A 23,167-nucleotide genomic window follows, 5' to 3' on the forward strand; every position below is an offset into this window, starting at 1 on the left:
GGCCTCCACCTTCCCTTCTCTATGTGCATCTAGCACTAGCTGAAATGTCTACCGCTTGGGAGCGCTTCCCCAAGCCTGCTTACCTAATTCCTGCCTCGATCACACCGTCCCTGTACCTAGCACCTACCTTTAGTACACATGTCTCTCTGTGTACATAGAGGAATATTTGCTTTTACATGGCTGTCTCTTGTAGACTGTGAACTTTTTGTAGGGCAGACTGTGCTTTATTTCAGAAGCCTCAGCGCCAAGCACAGAACCTAGTATGCAGTAGGTATCTGCCAGCTGAACTTCTATTGTCTTCTAGTCTACTATCTTAATATATTTTCTGGTCTATTTTCTTAATATATTTTTCTGACTATAAAAGTATGTCATGCTCATTGTTGGATATTTTTAAAAAATACATTTAAAGAAGAAATACTTACCCATAATAACAGAAGGACCAGGTGAATGATTCTCACCCTGGCTTTGACATAAGAAGTACCTCAGTGAGCTTGTTAAAAATAGAGATGCTAAAAATGATAACATTGTATAATGTTGAATATACTAATTATCCTGATGTGAGCATCACATATTGCACACAGGTTTTGATATTCAACTCTGTACCCCACAAATACGTACAATCAACTGTTTCAATAAAAAAAAAATTGATATGCTCAAACTGCAGCTAGGCCACCCAGCTGCTGCCACTGTGTGTGCATGTGTGTGTATGTGTGTGTGCTTAATAAATTTCCAGTTGTTTCTAAAACTCATCTCTCATTCAGGGTCACTACTTAGGTGATTTCCAATATTTTTGTACTATAAACAGGGGTGTGATAAACATCCTTGTATACAAATCTTTATCTCTAGGTCTATTTATTGCTTGAGGATAGATTCCTAGCAGTGAATTACTGAGCCAAAGAGCAGGAGGGTTTTTAAGGCTCTAGGGACACATCGTCAGTTACTTGTCAGTTACTCTTGGAAAGACTGTGCCACATCTCTCACTCCCACCTGCAGCTTCCAGGGTGTTTGTCTCATCAGACCCCCACAATTAGGGGCCACTTTGGACAATAAAGAGTACAAGACTAGTTGCTATCAAATGTGAAAGAAAAATTGCCTGGCTGGGTGGTTTTGAAAGAGGGGCATTTAGCAAGCATTTGAAGCCTAATTACTGTTTAATCAAGCCTAGGATGGCCCAGCCTCATTCTCTTCTTTTTGTAGAGACTGAGAATTGCAACACACGGTTGGTAATTTTGCCAACGAGGTGAGCCCCTGTCACTTCATCCGCGGCTTGTGTCTTCCTAGAAGAGCTTTGCTCTTGCTCTCTCTCTCTGTGGGACCTAGTTTGCATTTCCTCCTCCCCAGACACTCAGCAAATGGGCAGGTCCCCTAAACTGACAGCGTCTCACCTGGGATGCCTGCACCCCCAGTGCGGGCAGGGAGCTGGCTGCCAGCCACCCAGAAGGTTGCCTGAAGTTTGATGTCCTCAGCTGTCATAGTTCATATTTACCCCCTCTCCTCCTCCACCCAACTCTGGCAAGCAAGGGCACCCCTGGCAAAGTTTCTCAAGTTTTGGACCCACCTGCCTCAGAGAGAGGAACACTCACCAGGCAGCTCATGCCTTAGAATGGAAAAGGTCACACTTCCCTCCCCTGTGCTCCAGGAGCAAAGGGTCTCCAAGAGTTACAGTGTAGTTGGGAAAGAGAAGTTTCCAGAAGAAGGGAACAGCACCGTGTCTAAGTCCAAAGGCGGACAATATCTGTTCGAGTGTTCAATGTGCTTATCCTCTAACCCGCAGTTCCCAGCCTAAAAATCTATCCCAAAGAATTCTCACTCATGTGCATAATGCTGTTTGCAAGGATTTTTCCTGTTTGCAATTTTTTTCAAAAAGCCCATTAACAGGCAACTGGTTAAATAAATGAGAGTTCTTCCATGTTATGGGATGCCAGGCAGTTAAAAAAAGAGGCAAAAAATAAAACACAGAAAAAAAAGAACGAGGCAGACGACTTGTATAGACAACAGGTGAATATCTGCTATTAAATAAAAACAGCAGGTAAAATATGTAAATATGTAACATAAAATAATTTATTCAACCAGCATTTAATGAGGTCCTACTATATGCCAGGCACTGTGAATAAAAAGGCAAACCACACAAACCCCTGCCCTCATGGCAGGTACATAGCCAGGGCATGTTTATAAATAAACAGAAAAAAGACTGGAAGGAACTGTTTTTTTTTTTTAAAAGATGACCGGTAAGGGGATCTCAACCCTTGGCTTGGTGTTGTCAGCACCACGTTCAGCCAGTGAGCGAACCGGCCATCCCTATATGGGATCCGAACCCGTGGCCTTGGTGTTGTCAGCACCACACTCTCCCGAGTGAGCCACGGGCCGGCCCTGGAAGGAACTGTTGACACTGACTAGTTCTTCCTAGGCCGGGCATAGGGGAGAGAAAAATGGTTGTAAATGAGAGTTTTCATATTTTACTCTCTATGCTTCTATATTGTTGGAATTTTTTTTCACAAAAGAGATGCATCATGTTTTGCAATTTAATATAATATGAAAAGAGGAAATGAAATTAGCGGGAAATCTAGAATTGGAGTTCATGATACAGCCAGGGCCTGAGAGGCCTGAGCTTGAGGAAGCCAAGTACCACTGGGATTTTATGATATTCCATGAAAAACAAGGACACTGTCTTCTTTAAGTTGTCAATCCCCACCCCCTCCACCAACCCACACACATGTTCCACATGGCCTGGACTGTCTAGGTGTGGCCCTATTTAAAATAGGTGGCTCATGGTAAGACTGTTCGGCATGCAAAGCAGCCAGAGTTTTACATCTATCCAGGTACCCCATGGACAAGCAGCTCAGAGCAGGGCTGGATGGATATTAAATAATGATGAATCTCTGCCCTTGGCAGGTGACATGGGTCCCCACTGGTGTGAATTTTGTCCCTGTTGGAGACCAGTGTCTTTCTCTACCACCAAATCCCACCGGAGCAGACAGATGTGGTCCTTGCTCCCCTGGAATGTAGCCTCAGGTGACTCAGGTGTCTGTGGACTGAGGTTGCAGGGCAGACTCGGGCAGATCTGTCACTTACTAAGCATCTGGGAAGCCATGAGCCCCAAGTATGCCTAGCCCCCCCATACCCCTGGGTCCCCATGCCCTGATGGTGCAGTGATGTGACTGTTGGTGGCCAAATGGAGACATTTTCAGATTCTAGCTGGGATTTCCTGTCTCTTCTCAGAATGGAAGCAGGATGCCTACAACACTGGTCTTCAACTCTAAATTCATAGTCGAACCACCTGGGAAGAGACTTAAAAATATTGATGCTCAACCTTTAGCCGTTAAGTTTTATCTGAAATGGTACCCGAGCATCAGCATTTTTAAGTTTCAGAGGTGACTCTGATGTGTAGCCTGGGTGGAGAGCCATCAACCTCGGGCAGCAATACTCCCTGTCCCTGAGCACTGAGGGACCTCCTATCATCTGAGGCTGGAAACCCAGGTTATGTCTGGGGTGACCAAGACTGGTGTCCCCAGTCTGGTTTGCCTGGGGCTTTCCTGATTTTAAAACTGAAAGTCCTGCCTCCTGGAAACCCCCTTAGTCCCAGGTAAACTGGCATGGTTGGCCACCCCTGTCATGCTCTTGGTTATGGAAACCTCTTATGTGAGGTCAGTGGTCGTGTGTAAAGGCCATCCTGGGTTTCCAGAAGGCAAAATCTGCACTTTGGGGTGTGTGAGTGTGTGTCCATGGAGTGCGCACTTGAAATGGGCCTCCCAGGCCACCACAAGCTGCATGGAAGCAGGACTAGACCCAAGTATGCACCCTGCCTATCCCCTGCCCACCCTGGGGAGCCACACGTGACCCCACCTGTGTGAGACACTCAAAAGCAAGCAGCCAACCTACCCTTCAGGTTGCCCGAATTTGTAGCAGTTAGAACAGGGGTTCCTGACTCCCCTGTGGCCCCCCACCACTTGGGGTCTGCAAAGGCAGTGAGGCGGCATACGCTCCTGAGTATTTCTTAAAAGCCTAAAGAAAACCAGCCAATCATTCCCAGCTTCAGGTGCACATTTAGTTTAGGTGACTTTGATGAATTAAACCCCATAACTCATCCTCATCCTAAATGTCACTTGCTCAGAGCAGTCTTGCCTGCTTGACTCCTGTCACCACTCCTGCACACCAGGCAGAGGCTCACCTGTAATCAGCTAGTCCGATGCTAATTGGCTGTTCATGCCTGTCTCCCCAAGAGTACTTTCTGAGGCAGGGACCTTTCTTTTTTTTTTTTTTTTTTTTAAAAGATGACCGGTAAGGGGATCTTAACCCTTGACTTGGTGTTGTGAGCACCACGCTCAGCCAGTGAGCGAACCAGCCATCCGTATATGGGATCCGAACCTGGGGCCTTGGTGTTATCAGCACCGCACTCTCCCGAGTGAGCCACGGGCCGGCCCAAGCAGGGACCTTTCTGTTTGGCTCTTGCTCTCCCCCCAGGACTTGGCCCTATGCCTGGCACAAAGTAGGGGCATGAGAAACAAAGGATATTTCACAATATGGGAGGGAGGGGAAAGATAATGAGAGGGGCCTGGTCTAGGAGCCCTGAAGTTCAGAACAAACTTACTCCGTTCCCTTTGCTGGGACTCTGTTACCTGGCCAGTCTGGGGACATGTGATTTGAGGTCCATCAGGGTAAGTTTTGTGGCTTTGAGGAGTCTCAAAACAGAAAATTCACCATCCAACATCCCTCTTATTCCCGAAGAGCTTTGGTCTTGAAGAGTTTCCCATGAAAGCCTGAAAGAAGTAGATGGGCCATGCTTAGTAGTGGTTCTTGGCTCTGGCTGAACATTAGAATAACCTGGGCAGTTTGTAAAAACCTTAATGCCCAGATTCATCCCAAGCCAATTAAGTGAGAATCTCTGGGGGTGGGACCCAGGCATCAGAGGGTTTTAAACCTCTTCAGGGGATTCCAATGTGCAGCTAACAATGCAAACAGCCACTCTAAGTTGTTGGATAGTGAGAAAAGACGTGGGCTGGTAGTGACCTCCCCTCCCCCCAACAAGCTGTGTGACCATGGGCAAGTTGCTTGACCTCTCTGAACTTTCCTCTTTTATAAAATGGGATAATGCCTTCTTCACATGGTAGAGTGAGGCTTAATTGGGATCATTATTCGAAAGAGATTAGTCCATTGTAAAGCATGACATAAATGCCAGTTATTTTATTTTCTGACTTGGTCATCAGCTCAGCAGAAATAGGTAGAGATGGGGGTGGGCAGAGCAATGGTGAGACAACAGAGAGAAAAGAAAGGAAGTTGATCAGCTGGGATAGGAAGGGTCGATAGAGGGGCAAAGGGTGAAATCCACCTCTAGGGGAATCCAAGGTGTCACCAGGACCTCTACGTCTTCATCTTATTCCTAAATCTCTGTTGGTTTCTCATTCTGGGAGTGCCAGAATGAGGATGACAACTGTCTGGGTCAGAGTTCCGACAAGATGCAAAGGTTCCGAAGCAGTCCCTTTCTCGGGGACCTCCTTCACTCCCTCCACTACAGAATGGGAGATTCTCCCGGGCTTGTGCACATGGGCCTTTCATGCCAGGCAGTGGGCCCTGGATACTTGGTGAGGGGCTGAGAGAGAGCAACCAAGACCGTCCGTCCTGCTGGGGAGGCCAAGGGGGCTGGGAGCTTGGGCTTCCCCTGCCCTGCCTTGACAGGGACCCCCACCCCACCCCACCCTGAGCGGGGAGGTCAACTCACAGCAGGAAAAAGGGCGGCAGTAGTTCCTCGGACTCAGTCGACCTCCAACAGAGTGCGCTTGGCTCTTCTACCCAGACTTCCCTTCCACAGTGTGCTCAGTAATGCATGTGGAGGGACTGAGAAAGTCCTACTTGCAGTGAGCTCCACTTACTTATAGATAATGATCTTTTTTTTTTTTTTTTTTTTTGGCAGCTGGCCAGTATAGGGTCGGAACCTATGACCTTGGGGTTATTAGGCTGCACTCTAACCAACTGAGCAACCGGCCAGCCCTAGATATTGACTATTGATAGTGACAATTCCTCTTTTTTCTTGTTTGAAAGAGGGATCTGATTTCCCGGCTCCACTGCTTCCACAGCCCAGAGAGGTGGGGCCCCATCTCTTCAGTTTTCCATCTGCTCCTAGGTTTGATCTTTAATCTGTCAAGAAAAATAAGCCAGAGGAACATAGGTAACCACTGTGGGGGAGTTCAGGGTTACCATAGCTGTTATTGCCCGATTCACAAGTCCCAGGCCCTACTTCTTAAGTGGTTCCTTGTGACTTAAAATATACCCAAAGATGGTAGTTCTCCCTTTTTTATTTTGGAAAATTTCAAGCTATCAGAAAAGTTACAACAAATAGTACAATGAACATTTATATATACTTCACTGAGGTTCATTAGTTGTTAACATTTTGCCCATTTGCTTTCTCTCTCTTTCTGTATATTAAATTACTTTAATATTTGCTGAATCATTTGAAATTAGCTGCAGATATCATGATGCTTTCTTTCTAATACTTCAGCATGTATCCCCTAAGAACGAGGACATCCTATATAACCGCAGTATATTACCACACTTGAGAAATTTAACAGTTATACTATATTATGATCTAATATACATTTTATATTCAGTTTTCTCAATTGGCCCAATAATACCCTTTAATAGCTTTTTTTTTTTTTTTTTAGGGTCTGGGGCCCATGTGTTCCATTTAGTTATTTGGCCTCTTTGGTCTGTTTCAACCTAGAGCAGTTTCTCAGCCCATTTTGGTCCTTTCTGACATGGACATTTTTGAAAAGTACCAGCCAACTGTGTTAAAATTACAATTACGTTCAGTATGTGTGATCTTTGCCAGAGAAATGTGAAATTTATTTATGCTACCACTAGGTGGCGGTCTTGGTAGCCCTTGGTCCTCAAAAGCTGTGGAAGGGCAATTTGTCTCAATCAGATAAGGCTCTTATTTGGCAAAGCTTATGATGTTGGAAGTGCCCGTAAATTTATAAAGGCACGTGGTGTCCTTTCCAGCAGGGCTGCTCATATGAGTCACCTGGGGATCCTGTTAATCAGGATTCTGCATTGGTAGACCTGGGGTGGGTCCTAAGATTCTGCATTTCTAAAGAACTGCCCGGTGCTGGCGAGCTGCTGGTCTGCAGACCACACTTTGAGCAGCAGGGGTTTAGAATCAGCATATGAAGAAACATATCTATTTACAATAAAGCAACTTTTCTATTTATATTATAGTCAGCAGTGAAGCTTGTCTCATCTCCTACTACTCTCCCCTCCCACCCTCCACCCAGCCCCTCGGCCTCTCTGCCTCTGCACCGTAGGGCCTTTGCTCTGGCTGTTCCCTCTGCCTGGAATGCTCTTCCCTCAGCTCTTTGCTCAAATCTCACCTCTGTGATGAAACTCACCCAGACCGTCCTACTGAATACTGCTGCCTACCCCTGCCCCCTGCCGCCTGTTCCCCCTTAACTCGCTCAATTCTTTCTTCTTTCTGTAGTCCTCACCATCTTGTCACGAGCCATATAATCTACTTATTGTGTTTATTGTCCATTTCTGTGTCCCCCTGCTAGAATCTAAGTTCTACGAGGGAAACTCGTTTATTTTCCTCATTCATATATCCCAAGCAGTGTCTGGCACATAGTAGGTGTCTGGCATACAGTAGGTGCACAAAAAATATTTGCTGAATGAATGAACCTTAATAGGACCTTCAAAATAATGGAGTCCAATCCTCTCATTTTATTGATGAAAAATGAACTCTAGGTCTTTGGGCAAGTTCACACAGACTATAGGGATATTGTCCCTACTCTCCGTGAGTATAATCTAAAAGTAGGGCTTGTTTTTACCAGATAACTTTTAAGCTATAATTTTAATTTTTATTATTTTTACGTTAGGCCTTTCCCCTAAAGGATCTGAAGCAGCCGGCGAGATGAAAGGTAATGTGGAATGGAACAGTTAGAAATCAAACTGGAAGAGAGATCATCTCAAGGAAGAGGGAGTCAACCTAACAGGCACTTGACAGTATTTAATTACTCTAATGGGATGCAGCATTTGCCTCTAAGTTCTTTGGCAGCTGAGGTTAAACAGGAAGCACGTGGGACTCCATAGTGTTCATTGTGTGACCTAAGAAAGCCTGAGTATTCAGCAGGGACTCACGGCCAGGAGGAGTTTGGTATCAGAGAACTCTGTGTATCATCCATTGGACCCCAAATTGAACAATGTTTACCAAAAAAGTCCTAAGTCACGGTTGAAGAATGTGATCCTTCTATTTACAAAGACTAATAGTACGATGTTAAGCACGTTACAGCTCTTGTGGTTCAGGTGAGTTATATTGTGATGATCCAGCTGAAAATAAAGACAAAAACCAGAGAATCTAGAACAGTTAAAGAGGTCTAGGAATATCTTTTACAAATATCTGATGTCTCAAATTTTTGATCAACGTTGAAACATGGATAATTCATGGATTGGGTTTTCATACATTCAACAAGTTTTGATTGTTTCTACCATAAATTGTTCTCTTTCCTTTTCCCACTTCCCCGCACGTCACTCCCCAGGCCCAGCTGTCTCTAAGACAGAGAGGAAAAGCACAGGGTTGTAGGGGAAGCCGGTTCTGTTTCTTCAAGTTGCATGAAGTATTTGCCAGGGTTTTATCATGTGTCCAAAAGAGAGACAGACTGACTGCACGTGCAGCAAAGTTACCTTTTCTGGCTATCAGGAAGTTGTCCTCCACTATAGGGCAGGGACAATTGCTGATTTCTGCAGATGCTTTTTCAAAACCTAGCTCTTTTACAAAGCCTCTGAACATCCTGTGAATATTAACCAATATATTTTAATAAATATCAATGCACTTTTTCTTATACCCCCCTTGTCTTTTTTCTTTTCGTTTTAATTTAAACATTTCCCAAGGCACTTTTTCTGTCTGGTACACTTTTCACAAGTGGAAGTTCGATGTGACCATGTCTTCACCTGGGCCCCCCCAGCACGCTCTGCCTCTGCCCAGATGTGGCACCCATGCACGGAATGTCCTTTCTCCACCTGGCATTGGTTCTGTCACTTTGACGATCCTTGGCTGTGAGAGGGCCCAGGGCTTGAACCTGCAACACATCAAGTGGCCTCAGCCACCAAGTGGTGCTGGGTTCTGCTCCAGTCAAATCCATGCTTTTGGCTGAATGGCCTGGATCCCTTGGCTTCAACCACATGGATCAGTTGCTTTCATCTTGAAAGAAGAGACCAGACTGAGCCTGCCACTGAGCCGTCTTTGAGGGCTGGGTGGGCCTGTAAGAGGCTTTGCAGAACAGGCTTTTAGTCTGTGCTAGTTATTTGCTGACTCCTGCTTCTTCAGGGTATCTACTTACCTTGGCGTCTTCCACATAGCCGTGGGACGTGCACACGCTTGCAGTTTGTTGAATAAACTCTGATAAGCAATGGTGATGTGTTGCACTGTTTGGAGTCATGCTGTCTTGATTTTCACTTCTTTTTTTTAAAGTCTGGCCAGTATGGGGATCTGAACCCTTGACATTGGTGTTACAATATCATGCTTTAACCAACTGAGCTAACCGGCCAGCCCTTGATGTTACTTTTTGATTCAAATATCACATCCCCATAGGCCAACACCTCCTACAAAACAGAGAGAAGAACCTGTGTTTGTCTTGGCACGGGATCTGCTGCAAGAGCAGGACCAGGGTATCCTTGTTTTCCAGTGTGCTGTGCACACACGTGCATATGTGTGAGCACATGAACATTTGTGTGTTCGTGTGCATGTCTACTCATGTAGGCTCATGGACAAACTCTGAGATGAGTACAGCAGACCAATACATTCCAACTGGTTCAAGTGTAAGAACTCTCCTTTACCATAAAAAAGTTGCAAAGACCCTAACATGAGCTTAATTGCCCTTTTAGTATTGTAGGTTGATATATATATATATATATATATATATATATATATCCCCATGCACTTGAGGACCTTGTGCAATGACTACAAAGTCCTTCAGATCTGGGGACCCACTTCCTGAGTAGACCTTTAACACTGGAAGGGGATGACTCCCATGAATATTTGACATTCTAGCAACTTTCCCCATAGGCAAGTGTGACCAAAGAACGTGACTTCTCTCAGCAAAATATCACAAACTCCACAGATGGCATGTTTGGTTTTCTGATGTATCTCCTGCCCTTAGCATAGTTTCTGGACCTTAACAGGCACTTAAGAAGTTCTCACAAAAACATTCAATAAGATGAGGCCACTGAGTGGCCGGCTGGACTCACTCACCAGCTATGCCAACCGTTTCTGTTTGCCAGCCCTCAAAGAGCATGATTCGAAGTTTTACATAGAGCGCATGACTTATCATCTCCAAACTTGGTTGTGCAACAAACACTGCATTGCTTCATAAATGAAATATAATCTGTCTCTGAGCCCCCATTCTGCCAGGCTATTGGGAAAGTTAACGTTGGCCTCAATTGGAAAATCTCTTCCTCTCTCTAGGATTGGACAGAATCTGGAAGGCTCATGTGGTTCCTAGAAAACAGGGGAGGGAGAAGGGATTCTGGTTGGAGGCACTGCTCAAGCTCCTTGTAGTCCATGCTATCAAGGTCCTCAGAAGGCTGGCTCCCTGCCATGTGAGCTTCATGGACTCTCTGCCAAGGCTGCAAGACCCAAGGCATAGGGTCCAGTCTCCCTGGGCGCCTCTTGCAGTCAGCCATTTTCCTGAGGGACCAGCCTCCATCTGGGGCCAGGGAGTGGGTCCCTGCAGCTTATGCTTCCTAGTTTTGGGGACTCTCTGTTGTCTGCTGTTCCATTTCTGTCCCCTCCCTGATACAACCTCTCCTGGGGTGAGGGGCGCACAAGCTGGGCTTTCTAGAGTTGTGCATGGTGACAGGGGCAGGAAGGAGCCAAGGGAGAATTAACAACAAGTTACACCTCAGTGAACTGAGCCTGTCACATGGCCCAGTGGAGTGACAGCCTGCCTCAAGTCTAAATCTTTGGGGTTATTCCTAAATACCCAAAACCTCCAATGATAAATCTGCAAATGCCAAAGAGTCAACTGAAATGATCACAGTCAGCACTTCATGATAAAAAGAACTCCTTCTGCCATCTTGTTCTTCTTTAACCTCACTGGACAAGCCACCTGTAAACTCAGCTCGTCTTGGCTCAGGGATACACGCTTTTTATAAATCAATGGCTGGTGGTGTGACAGAGCTTCTAGAGACAAGTGTTAGGTTCTGGCTCAAGGTCTATCCTTACCTTGGAAGGCACTGAAATCCACTTTTTTCCTTATCCTGGAACCCAGCCCCAGACTTCATAGAAGTCTTGGGATGACAGAGGAAGATTTCCTCCGCTACAAATTCTGGCCCGAACAATCCAAGCCCTGAGGAGGGAGTTGGTGTACCAGAAACTAATGGAACAGTTTCTGGCACTAAACCAGACCCTCCAGTGCCAAGAGGTTCCTGGAAAATGAGCACATCCCTGGATCAGGAGGAAGTAAGGCAGCAACTGGGGACTTTTTCCTAATGAAGTCAATAAATCCTTGGAAAAATAATCTACCAAAGGTCAAATATACGTAGAAAACAACTTTGCAGGCTTGGAGTTTTTTTTTTTTTTTCCTCTAAAGAGGAAAAAATAGAAAATATTCCATGCATTGGCTTTCAAAATAAATAACTGGGAATATTAAACTTATCAATAAATACAAAAAACATATAAACATTAGTTCTGCATTATGGCCAATTAATGGCAGGGAGAGAAAGGGAAAAGATGAGATAGAAGAGGAAAAGAAGGGAAAGGAAGAAGCAGAGAAAGAATGAGAGATGAGACCGAGGGAGAGGTTTGAAGAAAGTTGGAGAAAGAAACAGCAACATTTCAGAGATGCAGAGACACAGAGCTCAAGAGAGCGGTGCACAGCGAGAGGACACCAGGCTGAGAAGCTCAAAAGACGACACTGAGAATATTATGTTATTTGAAGGCAAATCACTCTCACGCTTTCCTCTTTACATAAGCATCTTGGAAACAAGGACATAAGCTCATCTCGTCCGATCCTTTCTGTCCTGGGTTGAATAGTGTCCCCCCAAATTCATGTCTATCTGGAACCTCAGAATATGAGCTTATTTGGATAAATAGGGTTGTATTAGTCCATTTCTGTTGCTTATAACAAAATATTTGGAACTGGGTAATTTTTAAGAAAACAAAATTTATTGCTTACAGTTCAAGCGGCTGGGAAGTCCACAGTCCAAGGAACGCATCTGATGAGGGTTTTCGTGGTGGTGACAGTGACCCAGGGGTCTCACATGGCAGAAAATGGCAGAGCAGAGAGAGAGGCTAACCTCTTATGTGCTCTCCTTTTAAAGCCCTCAGAACCATGCCCCTGACCAACATTATTAATCCATTCACTATGGCATGGTCCTACAATCTAATCACCTCTTCAAGGCCTCACCTTTCAATTACCATAATAGGATTTCCCACCCTCAACAGTTACAGTGGGGATTTAAGCTTCAGTGAGGTTGGGGGAGCATCCAGTCTACAGCAAGGGTCTTCGCAGATGTAATTAGTTCAGATGAGGTCATACTGGATTAGGGTGGGCTCTAGATCCAATGACTGATGTTCTTATAAGAAGGCCATTTGAAATCACAGGCACACACGTGGAGGAAGGGCACGTGACGGCAGAGGCAGAGACTGGCGTGATGCAGCCACAAGCCAAGGGTTGCCAAGGACTGCTGGCCACCACCAGAAGCTGGCAGAGGCAAAAAGGAGTCTTCCCTTACAGCCCGTGCAGGGCGCATGGTATGGCTGACAGCTTGGTTTTGGACTTCTGGTGTCCAGAACCATGTGGGAGTAGATTCCTGTTTTTTTTTTTTTTTTTTTTTGTCTTTTTGTGACCGGCCACACCATGCTCAGCCAGCGAGCGAACCGGCCATCCCTATATAGGATCCGAACCCGCGGCGGGAGCACTGCCGCGCTCCCAACGCCGCACTCTCCCGAGTGCGCCACGGGGTCGGCCCAGATTCCTGTTGTTTTAAGCCACACAGTTTGTTGTAATTTGTGACAGCAGCCCTAGGAAACTAATACACTTCTTTTGCAGGAGAGGAACCCTAGGATGTGTGACATCTCCAAGGTCACATAGGCAACTGATGGCCAATCTCTTATTTACTTTCCGGCATCCTTCATCATGTCTGAACATGGAAATAGATGTTTCTCTTCTATTGTCAAAGTTCATTTTGAAATAAAAATGTTCATTTCCTATTGAATCATGAAATCTATATGAAGGGACAGTTCTGGCTTTAGAAATACTTCAGACAGGGCTCAGTTAGTTAGAGCGTGGTGTTAGAATACTATGGTTAAGAGTTTGGATCCCTGCACAGGACAGCCACAAAAAAAAAAAAAAAAAAAAGAAAGAAAGCAATACCTTGGACTATGAAGTTTTTCAATACATTTACTGTCTATTCCTTTGATATTCCAAAATAGTCTAATAGCTTATTACTTTTGAGAGATGAAGGCCGCCTCTTTCCAACATTGAAATGAATATTCGTTTCCTTATTCTGAGAAATTTTCTAAAAGCAAGCCATGTCCTGGGGATTTGGGATGTAAAATGGACCTTGAAGTAGATCCTTTGATAAGAAACATGTTGGCCACTATTTTGGGTTTTTTTTTTTTTTTTTTTTTTTTTTTTTAAAGATGACCAATAAGGGGATCTCAACCCTTGCCTTGGTGTTGTCAGCACCACGCTCACCCAAGTGAGCCAACCGGCCATCCCTATATAGGATTCGAACCCGTGGCCTTGGTGTTATCAGCACCGCACTCTCCCGAGTGAGCCATGGGCCGGCCCTATTTTGGGGTTTTTAACTGATATCAAATTATATGGAGCATCTGTGAGTTTTTAATTATTTAGAAGTTCTTAAATCTTTTGGATCATGTCTCCCTTTGAGAAATGGATAAAAGCTATGATTCTCTCCCAAAAAAGTGCATGCCCTCACAACTTTTTGCACCTGCTCTCAGGGGATTCTCAGACACCACGCCCCACTCCTACCCCCACCCTGTGGATCCCAGGTCGAGAATCTCAGCTGTGGAGACTGTCCTTAAATAGCCACCAGGGAGACATCGCCCTCCAGTTTACCTTTCACTCGTGTCCGTGGGGTTAGGCAAAAGCTGACTCTGGCCTCTATGGCAGAAATTTTGTCTCCAACATGCTGATGACACTGGTGGAGAGTCTTGAAAACAGCCATGCTCAGGAGTCGAGTTCTTGCTGAGCACCTTTCAGGAACCTGCTCCTTAAGACTCGAAGACTGAGTCAAGACAGTGGGAATCCAACAGAAATTCCCAGGGGACAATGGCAGCTTTTGGAAGAGGACTAATTTAGTCACAGGGCTGGTAGACACCTGAGGCTGACAGGCTGTCCTGTTGTCCCTTGAGGGTACCATGATCTCTGGATTCAGGGCCTTCATGCACTTTGTCCCTTCGTCTGCCACGCTCCTCACCCTCCCTTTTCCATGTGTACCCTCCACCTATGTTCAGGTTTTTGGTTAGACCCAACTTCCCGGTGAACTTTCCCTGATCACCTAAAGTTTGTGTTAAGAGGCCTTTTCATGTGCTCCTGTTTACGCTTTTACTAAACTTGTCATATTGTGTTGTGATCGGCTCTCTACTCGTCTCTCTTTCTACTCGATTATATGTTCTAGGAGGGCAGGGGCCCCTAATTCTTATAATCTTCCTACCCAACACTCAGCACAGTGTCGGGAACACAGGGCATGATGGGTGCAAAATTGTCGAACAACCTAATTAGTCCCTGGATGCTTCCACGCAGGGTTTCCCAACCTGGCCACTACTGGCATGTTGGACTTGATGATTCCTTGTCACGGGAGACTGTCTTATGCATGTGGGATGTTTAGCAGCATCCCAGGTTTCTACCCACCAGATGCCAGTAGCACACCCATCCAGTTGTGACAATCAAAAATGTCTCCAGTGCCCAGTGACCAATGGGGCACAAAAGTGCCCCGGTTGAGAACCACTGTTTAAATGAATAAAGGTTGAACTTGGAGTCACTTCGTCCCTCTTGGGTCTAGGTCAGGAAGTGAGTCGATCAGTGAATACTGATGGGGCGACGGATATATGCTCATGAAATGGGTGGCTGACGTCTCGTGGGCCTCAGAAGGATGAACACCTTCTATTACGCGCTTGCTGAGGATGGACGATTATTACAACGTGTGGGCACCAGAGGGCGCTCTCACTAATGCGTTTCGCAGCCAAGAAAACTGCCTCTCCTGGATGGGTGCGCTTGTGATGTCAGGCTTAGACCCTTGGCTGTGCCAGCTGGTTAGGAAGGCTGAAGCCCTGGATTTAGAGTTTTCAGCCGTAAAATCTACTGAGGAGGATCCCTGCGTGTGTGGTTTTCCTCCTCAGAAATAAAGGTGGGGGGAAGGGGGAAGTAATTTAAAACTCATGCATGCTCCATAAACAGGGCATCTGCAGTAGGAAGGTCTTGGCACCTTCCATGCTTCTTGGCAGCAATGACCCTTCTCTGGTGGCGGCAAGGGTCTGGAGTTGACACAGGGGCTCGGGCTCTCCCTAGATCATCAACACATCACACTTGAAGGTCATTAGAGGTCATCTAATCCCTTTGCCTTCAACCTGAGTCCATGGCCCTGAAACCGTGGAAATTGTATGACATTTTTGTGATACAACTTTGTGTATATGGAGTTGCTGGGAGGGGGGGTGGAAATCCATAGCTTTCATCATATTTTCAAAGGAGTTTAAAACCTCGAATGTTAAGGATCATGGTCTAATCTCCTTATTTTGGCAATGAGGAAACTGAGGCTCGGAGGTTAAGAGGCTCCTTTAAGTTTCTGTGGTTGGAATCTGGCAGAGTCAGGGTGCACACTCAGGTCTCCCTCCACCTTCCAGCCAAGGGGGGTGGTGCTCTGATGGAGGACTGGGCCTGTGCGTGTGGGGGTGAGGTCCAAGGCTGCTGGTGACATTGGGTCCCGAGGCCTGGATTGGCTGGGGAGGGGAGGGAGAGAGCTTTGCCGTCTTAGATTTTATTTATTTCATTATTTGCTTTTTTTTTTTTTTTTAAAGATGACCAGTAAGGGGATCTTAACCCTTGACTTGGTGTTGTCAGCACCACACTCACCCAGTGAGCGAACCGGCCATCCGTATATGGGATCCGAATCCGTGGCCTTGGTGTTATCAGCACCGCACTCTACCGAGTGAGCCACGGGCCGGCCCCTTATTTCATTACTTGCTAAATCTTACAACCCTATTTGCCAGGGATGGCCTACAAGTCTTCAGTAGGGAAGCAAATGCCAAGGCACCAGCCGGTGGATTTTAATGACTCGGTGTTTGAGACTCAATCTACCTCCGGCCACGACTTCAATAAAGGCCACACAAGCCCTTGGACTGTGTAAGACTCAACCTGCTGGCGAGACCTGCTTTTTCCTCTTTGTGACTTCAAAGGCCAGAAAAGTCCTCACGTGCTACAGATATTCTGTTTGTAGGTGGCCTCTTAGAAGATGACATTTCACAGATTTGTGAAGAGTAAAGATCAAATTTATTTAATGCAACACCCCTCAGGGTCCCTGCAGCTGTGTCACTGAGGTGAACAGGGAAAGTGATTTGGGTGAGGTGTCCTCACTTGTGAGATTCTGCAGGCCCCCTCCACCCACTCAAGACACCCTCAGAAACATCTTAAGACCTCTGGAGACCATTTCTTTAGTAAGGAATAAATAAAAAAAAAATTAGTAAGAAAAAATACACATTTCATTTTTCTATGAAAAATAATATTTGCTGTAGGCAGCCATTGTCTTGTTTTTGGACCTTCAGCATGGAAGAGGAAAAGAAAGATATGGAAAAACAGCTTAAGAACGTCTGTGCTTATTCTGCCTTCATTTTCTACTTGGTGCATTGCCCGAATGACCTGGTCTTCAAGTTGGCATTTCAAAGGAGTTGATCCGAAGCAGCTTGTTTTCCCATCTGTGGCAGGTGAGGTCATAGAGGCAACAGAGTGAAGCCATCTGGTCAGTGCTGTGTGCTTCCAAAGCACAAGGACTACCCAGAACTGCAGGCCTTTGAAGGACCAGAGGAAAAGAAAAAGACTAGCCCCTAAACCAGGTCATTTACCGGAAGTGATTGACTACAAAACAAAACCCAGCATCTGTGTATGAGGGAGCATGCAAAAGTTCTTTGTACAAGACAAAATATTCAAGTTTTCAAATATCCCAGTGGCCTGTTTACCCTGAAGCTCCTTTCACTCTCCCAGTCGCAAGGATGATCCAATTTGGTAGAAGGAGGCCCACGTGGGAAATTAAGCATCCCTCCTGTATCTCTTTATACCCAACGTTAACACAGTAGGGTGGATTTAAGGACTGGTGTTTTGGCCTGGGAAATTGCTGTGTTCGGTGGGAGCACGGCCAGTTCATAAATAAGTGCACAGAACTCTTGGAATACGGGAATCAACTGCTCTTCTTGGACACGGACATGCTCCCACGGGTGAGCATCTGTCCTCGCATCTGTCCTAAGTTCCATCAAGGGAGCCTTCCGTTCTCTGCAGTGAGAAGAGACAAGACAAGCTATGGTCACACCTTTCAGGACTGGAGATTGCCCTGGTAGAATGATTTGTAAAATGACAGACAGCACTTCTCAAAGGGACTACAAAGCAGCACGGTCATCACTGCCACCCCACCCTTCAGGGGGCAGCTCCTGCCCAGACCCATCTCTCCTCACTCTCCAGGCCTGCTCTGCAGGGCCTACGGCCTCTATCCCTGTGCACATGTCACACGTCAGGCTACCAGGTACCTTCATCAAGCACCCACGTGCACCCAGCACGCTGTCTCACGGGTGCCATACTTACCCACGGAGGAAGAACGGAACAGTTGTAAGACACCTAGCTTCTAGCTCCAGCTCCACCTCTAACTAACACGAGACGTACTCTCTCCAGGACTGCTTTTTAATTTTAAAAATGAAGGACTGAACTTAAATGATCGAATCTTGAATGTTTTAAGATGACATAACTCTGCCTAAAAAAAGGAATAACTTTCTGATACATTTCAACGTGGATGAACTTTGAAAGCATTATGCTAAGTGAAATAAACCAGACACACAAAGGGGCAAACACACGATTCCACTTATATGATGTATGTGGAAGAGTCAAATTCATAGAGACAGAAAGTGGAGCAGTGGTTGCTAGAGGCCGGGGGTAGGAGCAACGGGGACTGGTTGTTTAATGGATATGGAGTTTTCAGTGTGGGATGATGAAAAAGTTCTGGGGATGGGCGGTGGTGATGGCTGCACAGCAATGTGAATGCACCTAATGCAACTAAATTATACATTTTAAAATGGTTGAAATGGTAAATTTCATGTTATGTATATTTCACCACAATAAACAAAGTTAAAAAAAAAAAAGATTCCTTATGCCACCTTGTGGCATTCTTCACCTGCTTCAAATGGCATCTGTGTCACCTGCCCACCTATCAGGGACTGGACCAATAACTGACCCCAGCACCGTTCTCTATGCTGAGGCTGCAAGAACCTGCCCTAAGAATTTCATATTCTATCAATTATTGATAAACAACACTACTATGAAGTAGAAGGTAGCAGGGTCCTTAACAAACTGTGGAAGGGGTTGAGAGGCGGTGATAGCTGAGCAGCAGTGGAAATCACAGAAGTGACTCTGGAGCCAGCCTCAGGGGTTGGATTTTGACAAATGGAAGGAGCCATTGCAGGGTAAAGAGTGGGGCATGAAATGAGTAGCAGGGTCCCAGGGCAATGGTGGGCCCCCAAAAGCAGGCAGCACCTGAGTACACCATTCCGGACCCTCTGTGAGCACAGGACACCCTGCTGCAGGTGGAGCTTAGGGAGGCAGGAGCAGGAGAAGAGATTGGGACTACCCGGGGTCTTGGGAACCCCATGGCTGGGCTGTTGGCTTCCTGAGGTTGGCCAACATATTATATCCATTTTGTTGTGGGTCTGAGGAGCCTTATGGAACAGGATGCAGCTAGAAGGCCAAAGCTCTGGCTCCTCCTTTGCTAGGAGAAACCTGGGTGAGTGGGCCAGGAAAGCTGCATTGGCCCCGGAGGGCTGGAGGCCTGCCAGCCCTGGCAGCTACTCTTGCCCCATTTCCTCTGCTCTGCCCCAGGGAGGGAGACATGACTCTGATGTCCAGTCTTTCTGCAGGCCCCAGACCAAGTCCCTCCCCAGACACCTTGGCTCTCTTTCTCTGGGAGCAGCCAGTACTGGGGTACTGCTGCAGGACTGACACCACAGACGGGAAGGGCTGGGCTGCAGTCAACAAGGCCTTGGGGAATTTGAAGTAAAGGTTAACACGCTCACATCCAAGGCCCGGGCTGGCTATGCTTAAATCAGAGGCCAGCTGACAGCCACCCAAGTACAGCCCTGAAATTATCCTGCTTCTGGGCAGAACATGGTGTGGCCCCTCATGGAGGTCATTCTCCTTCCAATCCCCCCTGGGATCTCTAATTCCTGCTTCTAGCAAGTGCCTCTTATGAGCACTTCCAATATACCAGGTCTGTGCGAGGTGCTCATTGAACCCTTGCAACAACTGGGTGACGGAGTTTCTTATCCCCAGTTTACAGATGAGGAAGCAGAAGTCCTGAGAGGTCAAGAAATCTGCCCAGAGTGACACAGTGAACAGCTAGGGAGCAGCAAGTCAAGCTTTAATTAAGTCTCTGACTCCTACGTCAAAGCCTGGCTTTGGTTGAGTCCTATGCCTTGGGTCAGCGACGGCGACGTTCCCCACGTGCATCAGGAGCATTTCAGGACCAAAGAAAGTAAATGCCCCATCCACGTCCACTATTACTAGAGTGTTTGATGAAAAGAACTGTAAAGTGGTTAATGAACTCGCTTTTATATGGTAGTTTGCAGTTTGCAAAGTTTCTCATTTGCATTTTCTCCCATAAGAAAATTCTAGTGGGTAGCTGTCATTGTCGTCGCCATCATCATCATCTCTTATAGATGGGGATGCTTAGGCTTGAGGAAGACAGGATCACCCAGCCGATGACTGGAGAGCTGGGACATACTCCCCGGTCTCCTGATCCCAGCTCCTGGGCAGGTCCCAGTGCAGGCCCCCAGAAAGGACGGAGGGGAGCTGTTACTGGCAATTGCCTTTTTCTCCATAAGAAGGCAGGGTTCTCTCCAAGATCCCGAGACCCTCGCAGGTCCAGATTCACCCCTTTCGGTTAAGTACAGGGTGTTCTGTTTCACGTTATCTGTCTGCGTCGGCCACAAATACAATTTATAAACAAGGCAGAAATGGCAGAGGAAAAATGAAGTCAGAATGTGCCATTGAAGCAAGTCAAACAATACTAAATTAGTATTTGGCTAAGTGGCTATCTCATTGTTAAGATATTTCCTCCAATATGTTTTCAGAAGCAACAGCCATTAAACAACTGGGACTGATCGCCAGGTTTGATTTCAGGAAGGAAATCCCCTCCCATTTCCCTGCTGGGCAATTGAACTCATTTTCTCCTAACCCACACCAGCTGATTATTAGGGAAACTATACCTACTTCTTTTATAAACAAAATCCATTCGCTTAAAGATTCAAAATTCTTTTCCTAACGGCTGGGAACCCATGTTCCCGCCAAATGGCTTTGTTATTTTGGAGGGTCAGGAGCAGCGTGGGGTGAGCTCTCAGGAGCGTCCTGGGAGCAGAATCTTGTGGGCCGGCTTCTGCGGAAAGGGAAAGTTGTTTGGCCTGGATCTTGGAGCCTTTGTCCAGAGAGACCCTTTGGGTTGAAGACAAAGTAAATAAGTCGGTCTTGCAGGGTGTTTATCCCTCTCGGCAGCAGGCCGGCCTTGGGTGGACACAGCCATGTTTATTGCAGCAGGAGAACACATTTTTATCTGGGTCCCACACTGCCCATGGAACAAAATTCTTACTTTCCACTCTCGCAAGGCCATTGTTGCTGAGACAATGACATGACTTCTTGGAGGGTGCCTTGTGTCATGGACAGAGCCTTGGCCAGGGAGTCTGGAGACCTGGGCTCCATTCCTGCCTCTGCTATTAAGTATCTGGGTGACCCTGGGCAACCTGTTCTATGTATCTAAGCCTCAGTTTCCCCCTCTACAAGTTGGGCTCGCTGCTGTTCTGAAGCAACAGTCTCTGATTTCAGGGGTCTGGGTGGGTTTGGGCTAGAAAGAGACATTCATTTCACTCTTCTTTTCCTTAAATTGATAGCTTTCCTCTATAAAAAGAATGTCTGTGGCTTCCTGTTTGTCAAAGGCATAATGAACTCTATTTTCCAAGAATTCAGAATCCAGCAAAACAAAGGAAGCCAGGGGCCCACTGGAAGGGCTACCAGAAATCTCATGAAAGACCTCCCAGACCTTAAAGAAGCAGTTAATGAGGCAAATTCTTCATTGCTTAAGATAATTGCTGCCCAGTTTACTCCTGCACTGCTGGGTAGTCCACCAAAAGGTCGGCAGTGGGAAGACCAGTCTTTGCAAGTTTGAACTTGGGCCTCTGTGTCTTTCTCAAACCTTCCCATCTGCCAAATGGCAGCTTCCTAAACCTCTGTTTCCTACAGAATGAAATCTCCTAAGAAGGAGAAGAGTGTCCTTTACATGCAAGGCCTAACCTGCCTTTCCCTGCCACTTGTCACTGTCGCTGTTATCACCTTGCTTTATGATCACTGATAATGTGTTTGATTCGCTCTTTAGAGGGTGAACTCCTGGGATCAAGGAACTTGAGTGTTCCCTGCAGCTGAGAGCCTGGTGTGTAGGCGGCAATGGGCAAAGGCTCGCTGAGCTGAAATGTGCTGTCAGAAGCTCCAAGTATACCCCCTAAATTTGCATAACCCCCAAATCTGCCTCACTTCCAAAGCCTAGACCCTGGAGTTGGAGGAAATGTGTACTTTGCTCATTTGGAGCTAAATGCCTAGATTCCCAATCCTACGGGGGGATTTCCAGGGTCCCCCTTCATAAGTGGGCTGAGATGTAATGATGGAAACAGTAGGAGTGAATATTTGAAATCAGGACTGGCCCAGGCTGGTTAGAGGTGCCCAGGGCTCCTGGTCCAAAACAGACTAGGTCAGTATGGGGGAGGGAAGGAGAATTAGTGGAAATGCAGGACCCAGATGAGTCTGGAAATATTTCACAGCTCAGTGGAGTACTTTTTATTTTTATTTATTTATTTATTTTTAAAATCCCTATATATGGATGACTGGTAAGGGGATCTTAACCCTTGACTTGGTGTTGTCAGTACCACGCTCTCCCAAGTGAGCTAACCGGCCATCCCTATATAGGGATCCGAACATGTTGCCTTGGTGTTATCAGCACCGCACTCTCCCAAGTGAGTCAACTGGCCATCCCTATATAGGGATCCGAACCCATGGCCTTGGTGTTATCAGCACCACACTTTCCCAAGTGAGCCACGGGCCGGCCCTGGAGTACTTTTTAAAATAAGGTATATGTCCGCAACAACATCATAGAATGTAAAAAAATAATATTAATAAATAAATCAACTTAAAAAAATAAATAAAAAAGTAAAAGAATGTATATGAAAAGTGTACTTACAGAAGATCTGTTTTCCATGAAATCTGCAAAAAAAAAAGATAACGTGGCAGTGAACGAGGCAAAGCAGACAGTCCAGCTTCCCCACCGACATCTCAGGACTGGCGCGGGTCACGGAAGGAGGGAGGGGGCGGCGTGCAGAAGGGGACCCCAGGACCGCAGGCTCACCCAGTGCTCAGGCTCACAGCTTCCTGACCCACAGACAGGTGCCCTGGGACCCTCTAGCTCCACGTGACAAGCATATAAAGTCCTGGCACCTCATTTAGCATTTTACACCGTTTCTTAAAAAATTAGTACCCCATGTTGTTTAAGGAAAAAATTGAAAACTCCAGGAAAGTAGAAAGTAGTGGATAAAAATGATCTCTGGTCCCACTCTCCAAACCCTGTCAACACTTTCTTTACTTACAATCATTTTCTCCTATGAGTAGGCTTTTTTTTTTTTGAACAGTTTTATGCAGTATATGATGTTTTATATCCTATCTTTTTCACATAACATGACTTGATAAACATTTTCTGGTAACTTAGTAAACTTAATTGTGAACATAGCTGCATCATAATTGTTAAATGGATGTACAACTGTTTCCTTAACCAGTTCCTTACTTAAAAAATTTATGTTCTTTCCAAGTTTTTCCTGTTTAAATAATGCCACCAGTATCCTCTTTGGGAGTCAAGCTATTTCTGTATTTCGTACTAT

The 23,167-nt window shown here is 46.0% G+C and overlaps 1 protein-coding gene across 1 annotated transcript in view; it reads right to left on the reverse strand.

Moving 5' to 3' along the window:
- Positions 1-16,473: 16,473 nt before the first annotated feature.
- The window catches only part of PECAM1 (platelet and endothelial cell adhesion molecule 1), a 46,547-nt gene continuing 39,853 nt past the window's right edge, over positions 16,474-23,167 (reverse strand). Inside the window, exons 15-16 of the mRNA XM_063081002.1 lie at positions 22,477-22,499; positions 16,474-17,489 (exon numbers count right to left, since the gene is read on the reverse strand). Of these exons, the coding sequence (XP_062937072.1) occupies positions 17,460-17,489; positions 22,477-22,499 (53 nt within the window). The 3' untranslated portion in view covers positions 16,474-17,459. The remainder of the gene's footprint in view (positions 17,490-22,476; positions 22,500-23,167) is intronic.

Source organism: Cynocephalus volans, chromosome 16 (genome assembly GCF_027409185.1).
Source record: "Cynocephalus volans isolate mCynVol1 chromosome 16, mCynVol1.pri, whole genome shotgun sequence".
Lineage (NCBI taxonomy): Eukaryota > Metazoa > Chordata > Mammalia > Dermoptera > Cynocephalidae > Cynocephalus > Cynocephalus volans.